Below are 16,664 nucleotides of genomic sequence, written 5' to 3' on the forward strand. Positions count from 1 at the left end.
GACTACCTAAACCGCTTTCATGTTTGGCATGTCGAATAACAAAAGAGACAAGACATCTAAGCAGAGAAATATGTCAGAATAAGTTAGCGCTGGTGAGTCTAGCTAAGTTTCACTGTAGGAAATTGTAAAATATTATCGCTATCTTACCTTGAGCTATGAGAGGACCCCTGATGTGAGGCATCCCAGATTGGTGTTGTACTGCAGGTTCCATTGGCCCACTGCTAGGGCCTGGGTTTGGAGTGTTTGGGCTATGGTTCTGTAGAGGTGCAGGTGGCCCGTGATAGGAGTGATTGTGAGCATGAGTATGGTTGTTGCCAGAATTTGGAGGGTTATTGCCTGCTGTTGTAACTTTAGCTTGGACCATCCCCGGGTTGTTCCTATCCCACAGGTTGACGGCCTTATTGTAAGCACCGGGGTCGCCCCAGGCCGAGGTCCCGTCATCTATCTCCATTTTGCGACGGATTGAAGGTGGAGAGGGCTCTTCCCAGCCTGTCGGCTCATTTGACGCTTCTTTCTTAGCACCACCCAAGCTGGCACCCGGCTTCACAGAGCCCTGACCACCCCAAGAGCCCATAGCCCCCCCTCCACTAGTACTATTTGGCCCATCCTGGGGCTTGCCCATCCAGCCTTGAGGGGGTCCGCATGGGCGCTGTGGTGCAGAATCTCCCCAGCCTCCACTGCTTCCAGCTGCAGAACCTCCATGTCCGGAAGTAGAAATTCCCCATTCTCTTTTGTTTTCCTTCCAGTTTCCTGACTCTCCTGCCCAGTCGGGTCCAGATGAACACTTTTTACTCTCCTCAGGTTCTCCCCAGTCCCCAGAGTTATTGCTTCCTCCACTGCTGCCCCAGGAGTTTGATGTTTTGGGTTGCTCACCCCAGCCCTGGGTTGCTGACTTGCTGTGTGAATCATCCCATCCAGATGATTTCTCCTCCCCCCAAGACTTAGTACCGCTCTTGGGTATGCTGTTGGTAGGGCCTCCTGTTGGAGGGTTACCCCATCCACTAGGCCCTGTTGGGTGTTTTACGGTGGTGGGTGGGTCTCCCCAACCAGAGCTGGGTGTATGTGAAGCTGCCATGCTGCCACCCCAACCAGAAGGTCCCTGTGAACTAGGCACATCATTTTTATTCCCAGAATCAGACCTCTGAGTGGGGGCCTTGTTAGTGTTTGAGGGTCCCTGGACATCGGTTGAAGCAGCAGGACCAGAGCCCCATGATTCAGCGCCAGCATCGTTCTTGCGTTTCGAGTCATCCATGTCCCATGTTGTGTGCTGGCGTACAGGGGTCTGTCCCCAACCGGTGTTGCAGAGCACTCTGGGGTCCAGATCCTGGGCAGGGAGCAAAGGAACCACTTTCTCCCTTGTTGGGCCATCCCTTCGTCGGGGAAATCCCTCCGTGCTGTCACTGCTTCCTTCACTGGCACCAGCTGTGCTCGCAGCTCTGTTCCAAGTATTGGCTTGTGAGTCCTGGGGAGGAGAGCTGGGAGCATCCCAGCCTCCCTGCGCCTCTTCACTGTGCTGTTTCCCCCAGTCTCCACTGGACTGTTCGCCCCAGCCTCCAGAGTTTCGGGCACCACCCCCCACATTGACCAAAGCAGAGTCCCAGCCAGGTACTTCCTTTGATGAAGTTGGCTTTGTATTGCCACTGTTACCCCACAAAGAGTTGCCATCTTCCCCGTTGACCTGTGAACCCGCCAGCTGAGACTGCCCCATAGAACCCATGCCAACAGAGGAGTTGCCCCAACCAGACAAGTTTTGGATCGGGCTCGGAGGTTCATGTTTTTTAGTCTGATTTGGTCCATCAGTTTTAAGGTTTTGAGGTTCAGAACTGAAAGACACATTCGTGGAAGGAGTGAGGTGCGACTCCTCAGAAGTCGTTATGGTACCCCATGCACTGCCAATCCCCGAAGACTTGCTGTTATTGTTGACTCCAGAACAGGCACTGGTTTGGGTTGGTGGGGGGCCAGGAGGGTTACAGAGATTAGGTGTAGGTTGAGGAGATGAAATGGCGTTGGCTCCACCTGAGCTGCCTGCCCCTGTACCTCCTCCATCATGCCCCAACATGGGCCATGCTGATGGGTTGGCATTAGGGTTTAGGTTCAAGTTAAAATTGTTGGTGGAGGATGACGAAGAGGAACCCCAGCCCCTGCTGCCACCTCCTCCCACTGGGCTGTCACACTTTCCTTCATTACCCACTGAGGACTGAGGGGAGTAATGTGAAGGTCCTGGGCCAGATCCCCAACTGCGATTGGTTGAAACCTGGCTTGAGAGCATGCTGGTTCCAGTATGATTGACAGGGCTAGGACCACTGTTGGCTTTACTGTTAAGGTGGTTGGCAGGGAAGTGGCCTGTCTGACTATTGGCTCCTGTGGCCATACTCACTGCACTACAACTACTGCTTGAACTACTGCTGCTGGTGGTCAGGTGACCAGGGTCAGTGTCCAAAGGGCATCCTACTGGAGAAGCCTGGCTCTGACTGAGGGTAATAGAAGGCCAAGCCGCTGAGTCCTTCTGGTCAATAATTAGTGGATCCCAGCCACTGGAACTGGTGGAAGATGCAGCACTTGTGGCACTTCTGTTGGCTGGCAGGTTACCCCAGCAGGGGTTATCATACTGCGTTAATTGGCCACTATGCGGGGGCAGTACTATACATGGAGAGAGAGAGAGAGAGAGAAAAAAAAAAACAATGAGTGAAGAAGGTAGAGAGACATGATTTCACAATATGTACAGAATACCATTTAAGCATCTAAGCTGTTTACTTCTAAATGGCATTTGTCTTTAACTGCATTTGGTATAGAGATGGACAATAATTTGATATCGGTAAATATCACAATTCAGTTTTATTCATCAACTGTAATATGACTTTTAAACACAGTTAAGTTATTTCAATATATAAATACGGTGTTGTCTTACGTTTTGGGTTTTATGTAGTTCTATGTGGTATGTTTCTCCAATGTAAATATTTCTAAAATGTCACACAGTGAGTTGTGTTATTGGCAGACCTTGAGGCTTTCTTTTTTGTTTATATCAATTTAAAAATTATGTTTCAATTGAAATTAAGAAATACATCTTGATATACATTTGTGCTTAAAGTTCACATACTCTTCCATTAAAGGCAGAAAATAAAATCAGCTGCCAGTAAAATAAACAATAGAATAATAATAGAAAAATAATAGAAAAATGGAAATCATGACATTGCTTCTGAATTTATATATATATAAATAAAACTATTCACTGTTCATGAGCAAGGTTTAAACAAAATTTTGAAATCAATATTTTTTTTCAATATTTTTCGGCTTTGTGTTATTTCACTTACTAGTGTTAATTTATAATTTTCATTAATGGAAGAGTAAGTATACTATCAAGCACGAGTGTAGGTTTTGGTTTTATTTGCAAAAAACAACTTTGTAGTGAAGAAGAAGTTGAGAAAATCCTTTTTCTGCAATTCAACACTGGCACAATTATTTCAATACCCAGCAATTTCTTTTAAGATGTATGTCACTGAATCTTTTTAATCGATCCATAATTGACATTTTACATGGGAAGGGAGCTAAACATACATCTTCTCGAAGCTCACATTTTGAGAGCACAACAAAGCATTGCATCTTGGGAGCCACCAATACCCCACTTCGTGCATTGGGGCCCAAACAATTAATTGGATTAATCACAATAAATTGAGTATTGACATAATCAATAACTTCAGCAATTGCTTAGTTGTTAAGTGGAGAAAATCGTCTCCAATACATGCTATTTGCTTAAAGTAACCGGTCAGATGAATCTTTAAGCCAAAACTGTACCAAAGCATAAATGTTGCACTAAAGATTTAAATCCTTGTCACTAAACTACACCGCCCAATCTCCTGAAGTGGCACAGTTTTAGCTTCAAGTGATTCTGTAAAAAAAATAAATCTCCCATAAAGCACCTGATCATAAAATCAATTAATACAAACATTTAAATCAACAGATTAAATGATTAGCAAAATAATGATGCAGCCATAAAAGGAGGAATATAGGAAGTAATAATAAGTATGGGGGAAGATCTGTGATGCTGTGGGTGTTATCTTTCAAAGATCCGGTACATATCATAAACAGTAAATGGATCTACGAGTCTCTAAGCAGGGCACAGAAATAAATATAAAAAGTTTTCCAAATCAATTGTGAAAAGTGTCAAAGTTGTGTATTTGGGCAAAAATTCTACACCAATCAGAACAGGACTTCTAAATTAAACATTTGAACTTGAAATGACAATACAGTACCAACATAAATCCATATTTACAGATATATATATATATATATATATATAAACGATTTCCTTCTAAATTGAGAAAATGATTCTAGCATGATAAGATTCAATAGAAGTAGTCCTTCAAGAGCTTTAAACCTAATCATTCAAATTATTCCATCTTAACAAGGTAAAGCACCACCTACATCCCCACAGAAGAGCTCTCATATCCTAGTTCCAAGTCAGATTTATTCAAAGACGAGTTCTTAGAGCTTGCTCATCTTTGGCTTATTAACTCCAAACTGCAAAGCCATGACCTTTACTTATCCTGACGCACCACTTCTTTACACCCTCGCTACAACATCACTGGGGAAACCTGTCTTTTTCTCTGCTGCCACCCATCTGGAAAACTTCTAGCTTTATTTTGGAACATCAGAGATGTGATGATGAAGCTAACGCAGCCTTGCTTCATTATTTTGATCCAATCCTCATGCTATATCGGTTCTTGTTTACATTCCCCCTTCACAAGCACACAGTTTGCATACAAATACAGTAACTATGTCACAACTGGATGGGGGATGTGACAATATTTGTGTGACACCTCCTGTTTTCAAGCTTACCACATCAGTCGTCACTACATAGAAAGGAGAAAGGATGTAGAGAGAGAGCAAGGAAGGAGGGGGGGAAAAGAGGGCACTGTGTTTCTGACACACAGCGCTGTCGTTCTGTGGTGTCTCTCTGCTGTAAAAGTGCAGGACCGCCATTTTCTCAGTGCTGAATGAGAGCCAAAAAGCCTCTGATCTACTGTCTGCAGCTCCTCTACTGCTTCGAAGGCACGCATCTCGCTCGCAATGATAAACGCAATGATCTCAAAACTGAGCACTCAAATTGCACTGTTGTTGCATCTGCAATGGTTAAAAAGTCCTCATCCAGACTATGTAGATACAAGCTGCCGAAAAAAAAAACAAAGAATAGACAGAGAGAAGCAGAAAACACAGACAGGAAAAAAAAGAGGAGACACAGCAACCAAATACCTGTAGAGAGGTGCCTCCCAACCATCCTGAACACAGCTAGGTTTCAGGCAACGCAGCGACCATCCTTGTCTCAATATGTCTGCTCGGCTCGCCAAGCTTCTGAGGCTCATTTCTGAAATGCTGCCAAGAAGTTGCACAGCTCTTGCGCGGCATGAAACAACCCCCATCCCACCTCCTCCACACCTTCCTTCCTCTCTCCCTCCCTCACCCGTCTCGCTTCGTCCCTCCCACCAACACTGCTTTGGCCGGGTCTCTCCTCTCCCATCTATCGACTCCCTCCGGCTTTATTTATATTGCATTCTATTCCTGTCCTGACAGAGGATATTTTCCCATCCTGGAAAAGCAATGAAACAAGACTGGTGTGAGCGCGTGTGTGTGCAGACTCTCATTGGGCACTCTCAATCAAGAAAAACAACAACAAAAGAAGAGGACACTTCTGACTCTACAGGCTTTCCCTCGTATCTTTCATCTGTTCAAAACTGTCACTAAATATTTCACTCTGTCTTCAATTAGCACTGCAGCCCACAAAGGAGAGACTCTTTCATAGCAGCGACAGCAAAATGAGAGCAAGAGAAGCTCATTTTACTATGAAGTTATCCAGAGATAATTATTAATTGTTAGTTATTTGAAACCCGGTTGTGGTGCTAGAGCTGCAAGGAAATATGACAATAAAGAGAAGCTCTAAAAATATCCATGTTACGGAGAGAGGAGGACAGGAAGGACATGTAGGACATGTAGGCTGGTAAAAGAAAGACAGCAGAGGCTAATTGGATCAACGCCGCCATTGTTTACAAATTATCCCAGCATCCTCACAACAACAATAAGTCAATGTTTGGTGGGAAACAGGCTCTTATTATGGCTGTGGTTCCACCCCTTCTTCTGTCCACTATAATTCCAAATTCCAGACTTGGTTTAGGCCACCAGGTTTTTGTTTATTCAGGATCTATGCTTAATAATTGTTTAAGTAGCCATTTTTCTTGGATCATTACATGACTGAATGAAACACGATTGCCAAAGTTTTCTTTTTTCAGATTTTTACGTCAAATGTCCTGTGATGTGAAAGCCAACATGGTGCCATAAAGCTAACAAGAATCCAAGAGACCGTGAAAGGGAATCTGACCCACAACCTGACAGATCTCCCATCCATCCGTGGATTTTAGACATATTTATCCTTTGTTTCATATTAAACCTCGAACTCACAATAAACCAGACTGCTTTTTGTCAAAAGGTTTACTCTCATCTTAACACCAAACATTGAGGACATAAAAAACCTAAATAACCAGTAGGTTTATGGATGAATAATAGATCCTTGTAACCAAAGAGTTTTGGTTGTTTGAATACCAGCAGAATTTTGTTATTTTAATTATTTCTGTTATAATTACAGCTGAAAAGTTTGGTTAAGAAGCTTTGTGTCATGTTATATTTAATAAAACAGAGAAACAGGAATTTGCAAGTAAAAGTATAAATTACAAAAACACTTTGATTACATTTTATAAGAATTAATAGATGTAGCAGTAATTGACAGTATGGCTTTTAACATTGACAGTTCTGCACTGATTTATGCTGTATGTATAAATACTAAAAAATGCTACATTGTTTTTTGGTAAGAAATGTTTACATTTCTTTTGTGACTAGACTGTCGTGTAATGGGAAGGAAATAGCAGGTTTGCACAGTAGAAAGATATGTAGGATAGAAAGTGAAAGACAAAGATAGATGTTTGGCAGCAGGAGTAGGAAATGATCTAGAGGGACAATGTGGGCCTCAGCTGTACAGGTTCTGGCTTAATGAAGTCCCTGAGGGAAGTAGAGACTAGATGGTACAGAGCTGACAATGCATGCCGCCAGCCAGATGAACATCCTTCAGGATGGAAATACACAAATCTCTGAAAAAAACATGCTGCCTCTTTGTTTGAGGATTAGAAAGTTCATATTCTATTGATACATCATAAAAAAGAGCTGCGATCACAGTAAGGATCAGTCCAAATGTGACCTTTTCAGAATGACCTGATTATAATGTAACATCAAAGGCCATCTACTTCAATATACCGTATTTTCACGACCATAAGGCGCACCGTACTAAAAGGCGCAGTCTCAGTTATGTGTCCCATTTCTGTATTTAACACACACATAAGGCACACCGGACTATAGGGCGCATTTTTTATATACAGGTACATGTCCTCTACTACCTTTAAATAGCTCTACTGCGTATTTTAAAAATACAGCGGGCCCAAAACTGAGTATGACTGTGCTTTATTCATGTATTTATTACAAATTAATCAAACCTGCGTGCTGGCCATGAGACAGACACATCGCAGATGACACAGCGCTGTGATTACTCCTAAATTAACTTAAAATCCTGAAACCTGCCGACGGAATATGTTCGCTTTTATTGCCGGTATCCTGGTGCCTGCACTGTAAATTATTTAGATGAAAAACACCTGCCAGCCGCCGTGTGAGGCTGCTGTTGAAGGGATTTACTGTCGGTGTACCGCTGGTATGTGGGGGTCTGAGCGCCTCCGACAGAAATAGATAATCTGGATGAACTGACTGCAATTAAGTTTTCAGGTGGCCTTTCTCACTTAAAAACATATTAAAACTACTTTATTCCCACTGATCACAGCAAATATAGCTGCAAGATTTAGATTATTTAGATGAAAAAACACCTGCCAGCCGCTGCGGTGAAGAGGAGGAGACGCGCCCAGAGGCTGCTGTTGAATTAAGTTTTCAGGTAGAAAAATAGAGCGGGAGCAAAACTGAGTATGTTTGTGCTTTATTCATGTATTTATTACAAAGTATTAATCAAACCCATCAAAGTCATCATCCTCTGTTTCTGAATTAAACAGCTGCGCTAAATCAGACATGCCAATTTCCCATTCTTCGCTGTCAGTCACTTTCCGTGCCGCGCGGCTCCTCAGAAATAATGCCTGCTTTTGCGAAAGCTTGAACAACAGAGCCAGCAGACACTTTAGTCCAAGCATCTACAATCCATCCGCAAACGGTGGCGTAACTTGCCCGGCGCTGCCTTCCACTTATCCTGAAACTGTGCTCTCCGTCTGTCATCCATCGCTCCCACGCCGCTCACAGCCTTACTTTGAACGGCCGCTTTCACACCGATGTCGAGCGGTTGAAGTTCCTTTGTCAGACCCCCCGGGATAACAGCGAGCACAGCGTTCATTTGATTCATCTTTTTTTTTCACATCGGCTGTGAGATGGGCACGCAGCGATGGTGATGCGTGGAAAAAAGCACCTGGTCTCCTCACATACACCTGCCTTTCATCATCTCCACAGCCCGTTTCATTTGCGTTAATATCATATGTCATCAGAGCGCTGTGTCTGTCTCGCTGTCAGCTCCCAGATCAGCTTCTCTGATTGGTTGATGCGGCGCGTCCAGCAGCAAAACTTCAATTTTTCCATCTCGAGCAGCAGCAGCGCGTTGGCGGCGCGCTCCCGACGCGCTGCACCTGCAGCTCAAAACGCGCTGCAGGACCTTTTGCTGCACCTATACGCGCGTCAACCATTGACTTTGCATGTAAACTCGCTGCTTCTGCTGCACCTGCTGGGTCCGGTTCACACCGATGTCCAGCGGTTGAACAGCGAGCACAGGGTTAATTTGTTTCCCCATGTTTTTCACATCAGCTGTGAGATGGGCACGCATGGAGTTACATATTAACAGCGATGGTGATGAGTGGAAAAAAACACCTGGTCTCCTTACATTCAGCCACTCTTTCATCATCTCCTCAATGAGGTGGTCTCAAAAGTCGCAGTTACAACACACATAAGGCGCACCGCACCAAAGGGCGCACCGCACATTTTGAGGAAAAAAAAAGAAGTTTAAGTGCGCCTTATAGTCGTGAAAATACGGTAAGTTATATAACGGCCATAAACTGGAGTCCATATATTATAGTGATCTGTTGTTTCAGTTCCTCACCGTGGCACAAAACAAACTCACATCCATTTAGATCAGGGGTGGGCAATTCCAGTTCCTGGGGGCCGGTATCCTGCAACTTTTAGATGTGCCTTGGGTTCAACGCACCTGAATCAAGTGCTCAGATAATTGGGAGGACTCTGCAGGAACCAACTGCATACTGAGGAGGTAACTCAGCCATTTGATTCAGGTGTGTTGGACCAAGGATGGATCTAAAAGTTGCAGGATACCGGCCCCCAGGAACTGGAATTGCCCACCCCTGATTTAGATTGTTAGAGGTATAAGAAACTAATGTATGACAGTGGATATGCACTAATATTTTATATTTGATTAAAAATTAAAATAATTATTGCAATTTAACCAATTTTGCAACTGTGCTTTTATTTAGATTTTCCATTGCAATAACTACAAGCATGTAGACATTTCACTCCAAGTATTCATGTTTTCAGAACCTTAAAAGCTTGTCTGTCCAGAGTCCATTGTTTCAGGACTTTATTAATAATGTCCTAATTAACTGGAAGTATGCACTTCAGGTTGCTATGTGGATCTGATTCCTAACTGCAACTCACTCTTTCTTTCTATGTGGCGGCAGACCCACTTTAAGCTTAATACGGCCACCTAAAGGGCTGGAGCAAGAAAGTCAGGATCTTACTATGGTAAAATGTAATGTGGGTGATTGCCTCTGCTATTTGTAAATTGCATTTTATAATTTAACCAACCGGATTTTTGTTAACTGGAGTGTTAAGGTTCTAAAACATGGCTTTAGCTTAGATTAGTAATTCTACCAAAATTGTACAAAAAAAAAACAAAACAAAACAAAAAAAAAACTACATATTATTTGCATATAAGATAAAAATCGTTGTCTGTCAAGTGAAAATGTTTCGGTTTCACCTGGTTTAATTTTGCAAAAAGTCTTCTTTAAGGAATCTTTTGCTATCCGATTATTAATAAAAAATAATCTGCAGTTTAATCGATTAGCAAAATAGTCCTAAACGGAATGTTTGATGAATATCAAAAGGATTTTAGGGGTAAATTCTTGAAGAATTATAAAAAAGAACAGTAAATTCAACAGACCCTGGATGGCCTAGTCCAAGTTCATTTCCCAGTGAACATGTTGGGGCTTTAATTGACACAAGAATGCAGGAAACTCATCAAATCTTTACAGATTTCTTTTTACAAACATTGCTGCCAAAGGCAGGAAAGCTGATTATAATCATATTCAGTGCTGCTTCTATGAAATATATGATCTCCCTCTTTAATTTTCATCAGAACTCTGGTTGCAGCATTTTGGATCAGCTTCCTGATAGTAAAGGATTACAATAGTCCAGCCTTGAAGCAACAAATGCATGGAATAGTTTCTCAGCATCACCCCTGGACAGGATATTTCTAATTTTCTAAAGTCAGAAGTAAGTTTTTTACCTTTTTTTTTTTTTTTTGAGAGGGAATGATATTTTGCTCTCCTGGCTTTCTTTGATGGCCTTCTCTGATTCAAACTTGGCTTTATTATATATTATACTTCTTTAAGGAAAATCTGATTTTGAATTGGCACATGAGGGTTTTTTGTTTTGTGTTTTTGCATTCTGATAAGCTTGAGGAAGCAGCAGAATATTTGTTGTTATTAAGCATCATAACATGATTTCTCTGTGGTTATTGTCTGTCTGATGTGGATGAAACTCCAAGTTGTTCCCCTCATTCATAAATTAAGAGCTTTGCTTCTAACATCTTAATGACTATGACAGGTGTCTCCCATATGGCTGGTGGTCTGTAGTGAAGCAGAGCCTCAGCTGAGTGGGTGGTATAAATTGCCACTTAACGAGTTGGTTCCTCTTCTGCTGATGGTGGCTTTTGCAGCTGTCAAGTCTTTGCTCAGATGCTTTGCTTCCCCCAGCAGGTCAAATTGTTGGAGTGTAGACACAGTGGCCTGGAGGTTTGTCAACATTATCCACTTCATAAATGTACCCACACTAAGGCAGTGGTCAGTGCTGACTTCCACCCCAATGGTGGTTTTTAGTGCCTTTAGTTTAAATACTTCAAATTTTGCCATTGACTCTTCATTAAAATGGAGTCTTTTTGTTGCATGTCTTTTTTTGTCTGTTCACCACTGTGCCTGTGGTTTTGTTCTTGTTAAACTCTGCAGACGCATTTGCATCACAGGTGCTCCTGGCCACGGTTTATACTTCACGTTGCCAGGCTGGGATTTAGAAACGGGGATTGAGGTAGATGGAGAGTAAACACAGCTGGCTATCTTTTTCTCACTGTGTTTTCCGTCCTGTTGCTTTTATGCATTTCAAAGTGGTGATGGTCAATTATTTACTAATAAATAATTACCTGGTGTTGATAAAGAGCCTTCAGGCTATTTTGTTTTATATGAGCAGTGCAGCTTCATTCAACATAACTATCTCAGAGCATCCCACAGCTCCTCAGATTCTGTGAATTCAGGTTTATTTACATGGCGATGAGATGTTTACTCTGTCGTCGTCCTTCTCCCCTCCTCCTCCTTCCTCTGATTAACCCTCGTACTGCATGCTGAGCCTCAGTGTTTCCTGTTTGGGAGGAGGAGCACCCAGAACAAGCAAGTTGGCCCGCCGCCTCGGTGAGACTGAGAGAAGCAGAGAAAGAAGTAGAGAGCAAGGGTGGCAGAGGTCCAGGTCTGTGGGCTGAAGTGACTCATAGCTTACGGTAAAAGCTGCTGCTTCTCTCCACCCCTCTGTGGCAGCCCAGCTCGGCTCTGCTTTTGCTCCCTGTGTGTCTTTGAACTGACGTGTTGCAGTGGGATAGGGACAAGTCTGCTTTTCTGACTACAGACAGACAGACAGTGGGGAGCTTCATTGCAATTATATGGAGTTTTCTATAAGCCTGATGCTGTCTGGGTTGCATTGCTTCTCCAAAAGCATGTAATATGGAGCGTTAAGGCTGGTTTATGCTCAGAAACCAGGTCGTGTGTGTCGCAGTTAACGCAGATATACCCCGTTACTTCCTCAGACACTCTGGTGCACCTCTCCAAAATTGTAGGTGACCGCAGACAGTGCCACAGACAGGAGGCCTCTGATTGGTCAAATCTACATCAGCTCTACTCTATGCGTATTTCCTGTTTGGTACCTTACCGACTGGTTTTGTTTGTATGACCGCCATTGTGGAAAATGACTCGTGAAGATGGACCAGCTAGAAGAGCGAGGTGTGTGAGAACGCTGGGACCCTTTTTACACCTCATGTCCCTCCGATGTTGCACAAAAATGCCCCCATTTCCTCACCGCCTTGGCGGTATCTAGACTCACAGCTAGTTCGTCATTGTCCCTCTTGCGTTGTGGCATGGAATAACAGCGCAGACCATGCTTCAAAATTAAGCATAAATCTAAAATATCTGCAACAAGCTCACTGCGACTCACTGCTGCGGGAGCATACACCCTTTAGTCGTACAGGTAAATCTCAGCTCAGTCACATCCTAATCACACAGAAACAAGAATGATTGCTCCCTCCTCTCTTTGACCCAACCGTGACATTTAACTGTAGGAACACACTGGCTGCATTCATAGACCTGCTGTCCGCTTTTCTCTCCCTCCTGACTCTGTATTTCATTATCCGGTTATGTGTGACTTTCTTTGAAAGCCATCCTGATAAATCTATCCTGTGTGTGCCCATGTGTATGTATGTGTGTGTACAAACGTACACAAACATTTCCTTCCCCTCCAGATGACTGGGACTCGTGTGTTAAAAAGTAACGACCTGGTCTGTAAGAGTTGGGGTCTGTTTTTGCCAACATTTCAGAAATTATATCTTCTTAAATATGTCCAAGTAGCTCCATTTTAGTTTAAGACATTAACAAATGTTGTTTCTTGCATCATGTCTGTTTTGGCAATTAGTAAGCTGAGCATTCAGATCTTGGTTTTAGGGGGATGTTTTATGTTGTTTTGTTGACATGGAAAATGCTTTTTGTGGTTTAAAAACAAACAAGAACCTAACTCTGTCCATCACACTGAATGCATCATCTACACAGTGAGGCACGGCAGTGGCAGCCTCATACTGTGTGGGCATGCTTTTCTTCAGCAGCTTACTGATGATGTGAAAATGGATAGAGCTAAAAACATGTTATGATGGAATGGCTTGAAGCCTTGAATCAAGTCCTTCTAGCATAAATAAATTAATATCGTTTTTGTTCAAAAGTTACATGAGAAACCTTAATTCCTCTTATCATCTTCATTAGTTTCCTTTAGTGGCTTCTCTCGTCTTTGTTTAACTCTTAGCTTTTAATGTGTTTGTGGTGTTGCTGAAAGAATTTATGGCTAAACCCTTTTTTTTATTTGTGAAACACTTTTGTTTATGGCTTGTAAAAATAATTTACAAGTTTTATATACCAGCAGGCAGCCGTTGATGCAACAGAACAACAAAAGGACTTCTTAGAGTAAATAGGTCTTGCTGTTTGTAGGAGCTGTGCAGCTAATGTGCTAAAAGCTTATCTGCTGGAGAAGAGAGTATACATGCATGATGGAGTTGATGTGCTCTTTAAGTCTGCTGATGACGCTGTAAAAGAGCCTTGGGAATCCCCTCAAAGAGGGCTGGGATGTCTTGTGATGTGATTAAACATCAGCTCTGTGTTAACCACAAATGTTCGACACTCACTCTCTCTGTTTTTCTGTGCTGGCTGCTTTTCTCTCTGTTTTTTCTCCTCCGACTTTGTCTGCAAAGCCTGGTCTTCTGTGACGCACGAGTTCTCCTTTTCTTTTGCCAATATATAAAAACAACCCAACTTGCTCACATTCTGACTAGCCCTAGGGTGGGTGGTATTAGTCAGCCCACACAGACTGCTCTATAGAAATGGCAATCTTCCAGCGATTATAGACTTTCTCCAATGTTGCATTTTTCTTCTTTTTGCATAGGTAACAATCCATATCCTAGGGCACTTTAAGATAACATAGTATAAAGAAGGGAGCTATTTTTAGGCTTGCATGCTAAAGACAGGTTTTGACCTGGTTTATCGCTCAGAGGAAGAGGAAAGATGGGGGATACAGAGAAGAAAATATGACGTCTAGATGGGTTAGATCTTCATAGGACGGGTTGTCCTTAACTTTTGTAATAATAAAAAATTAGACTAGTAAGGCCAAACGAATACAAAGAAAACAAACGGAGCAATTTACGACATACAAATTTCAGTAAATATATTCATATCGCTGGACCGCAAATTTTATATTGTTTTTTTTATATATTAAAAGACACAAAACTGTTCCGCACTATAAAGTGGAAGGTTAAAGGATGATTTACATTTTCTTATGAATAAGGAAGTGTATATATAATGTATAAAAATATTTATATGTATATATAATGTATATGCTCTCCATTCACTCCATCTCTGAATTTTGCAGAAAATTATATCCGTACAATTTTAAAGTTGGTACAAACTAGAAATGCAAATCTTTCGGTGTCCGGTTTTTAACATGAAATTTATAACTATTTAGCAAAAGCTAAATATATGCATTCATTCCAGGTCCTCCCACAGATACAAACAATCCAGTCCAATACTCCACTCAAACACAGCAACCATCTCTCTGGAAGCTTGAGCAGCATTTATCACATAGCTGGTGATTTGTAAAGTGTCTAGGCTGACCTGTGGGCAAGTTGGCTGAGGAGGAAGAGGTACAGGATGGAGAGGGGTTGATGGCTACTGTTGGTGCTGCAGATTCACTAGTGTCGGGATGTCCCGTGGTAAGGAGAGGCAGGGTCCCGGGGGGCAGAGGCTGACCCCTCTTCAAAAGCTGCTTCTGCTCCTGCTGGCGGAAGCGTGGGGGCACCTCTCTGGGCAGGTAGCGCTGCTGCTGGAGCAAAGTCTGCGGCTGCTGTGCTGTCTGCGGCTGGCATACGGAGGGGGTGCGCTTCCCATTTCCACTGCTCTGGGGTACGGATGGGATGGCACCGGGGTTGGCGGGGAGAAGAGGAGGGATGGGGTCGGGCTTGGTAGAGTCTGGCACTGTGGAAGTGGGACAGGGAAAGGGCAAGTTAAAACAAGGGAGTGTGAATAAGGGATGAGGGAGTTAAAGGAGCATTAAGCATGAAAAGTGCAGCTGAGCACTTTCTGGTGTTAGGATAAACAGATTTGTCATCTTTGAACAGAAAATACAAAGACTGGCTATAGCAGAACTGCTTACTGTTTTTTTTTTTATTTGATTTTAAACATTTCATAAAAATTGAAATAGAACTGAATTGTAATTGTACATGTATACTGTTTAGTAATACAAAGCCATTCTGAACTTTTTACAACCTAAAACATCCAAATAGTCATTGGGATTTGATGTATTAGATTGACAGAAATTAGTACAACATTGTTAAGAGGGAAAAAAATGGCTTGCAAAACAAAATGCTTTGATTTGAATGATTTCTCCCCATTTCTGGCTCTATATTTTACTTTGCTCCATTCCTTTTCCAAACCACTCTTACGAGCTACACTTCCCATGTTCAAGAAAAGCAAACCCCAACATAATGCAGAAACCAGTGTGTTCACCATGAGGTATAGTGAATTGAAAATGTGCTTTTACATGTTTAACTAAGAAATTAGTGTCATTGCAGTAAAGGACATCTTCCTATGTGTTTGGTTTGCTCTAAATAGCTTTAATACAAACTGCAAACACAAATTTTAATGGCTACTTTAAGGCAGCCACATTTACACTACCCTTTTGAAACCATGCCGAGATCGGTTCGAGCATGGTAACCACATAACTGTTTAGTGTAAATGGCATGCAAAAGTGAACTGGACCGCGCCAGACACAACCGCGCTAAACTGGTACTAGTTCATCAGAAGTCTTGGTGCGGTTCACTTCTGGTTCAGTTGTCAGATAACAAAGAGCACATGAGCAGATCCTGTCATCTCCTTACCGTCAGCCTCCATAATCATGAAATTTCAGACATTCATAAAAATACTCGCTTCCCTACCATCCCACAGGATTTCCAGTGATGATTTTGCTTAGCAGTGTGATGAACCTGAACATCTGTTGTTGTTTCCTACATCTGTAAGCCATAATTAGACTATCGTTTGTCGTATCCATTTCCCAAAAGCGGACTCTTTCAAGTATATTCACCAAAGGCTGCCTTCTTTGCTTAATTCTCCACAAACAACGAAATATCACAATTATAACCAATCTTTCTGAATGTCACGGGTGCCGCCATGCTGATTTGCTAGTTTGCCTCTAGGGAGCAGTAGTACCATTGATCGTCACTAGGAGGCAAGGAACCTTGCCAGCGTGGAGTGTAAACGGTCGTAAGGAACCGAGGTCGGCACGGTTAACTGATCCAAGCTCGGTCAGAAGTCAGCACGGATCGGTTTTCAGATGGTAGCGTAAAAGGGGCTAATATATACCTGCAGGCCCATGGCTTTACTGAATTTTATTTGGGGACAACCAAGTAAACTGAGAACAAATTGCAAACCCAACCTTTCAGGATTTGTTTGTAAAAAAAAAAGAAAATTGATTCTTGATTCTTCTCCTTTACCTTTATAATTGCACAA

The 16,664-nt window shown here is 42.5% G+C and overlaps 1 protein-coding gene across 1 annotated transcript in view; it reads right to left on the reverse strand.

Moving 5' to 3' along the window:
- tnrc6c2 (trinucleotide repeat containing adaptor 6C2) overlaps positions 1–16,664 on the reverse strand; it is a 46,991-nt gene that overhangs the window by 11,564 nt on the left and 18,763 nt on the right. Inside the window, exons 3-4 of the mRNA XM_038276662.1 lie at positions 14,775–15,134; positions 148–2,640 (exon numbers count right to left, since the gene is read on the reverse strand). Of these exons, the coding sequence (XP_038132590.1) occupies positions 148–2,640; positions 14,775–15,134 (2,853 nt within the window). The remainder of the gene's footprint in view (positions 1–147; positions 2,641–14,774; positions 15,135–16,664) is intronic.

The sequence above is a fragment of the Cyprinodon tularosa genome, unplaced genomic scaffold (genome assembly GCF_016077235.1).
Source record: "Cyprinodon tularosa strain WSP-4 unplaced genomic scaffold, ASM1607723v1 ctg126, whole genome shotgun sequence".
In the NCBI taxonomy this organism is placed as follows: domain Eukaryota; kingdom Metazoa; phylum Chordata; class Actinopteri; order Cyprinodontiformes; family Cyprinodontidae; genus Cyprinodon; species Cyprinodon tularosa.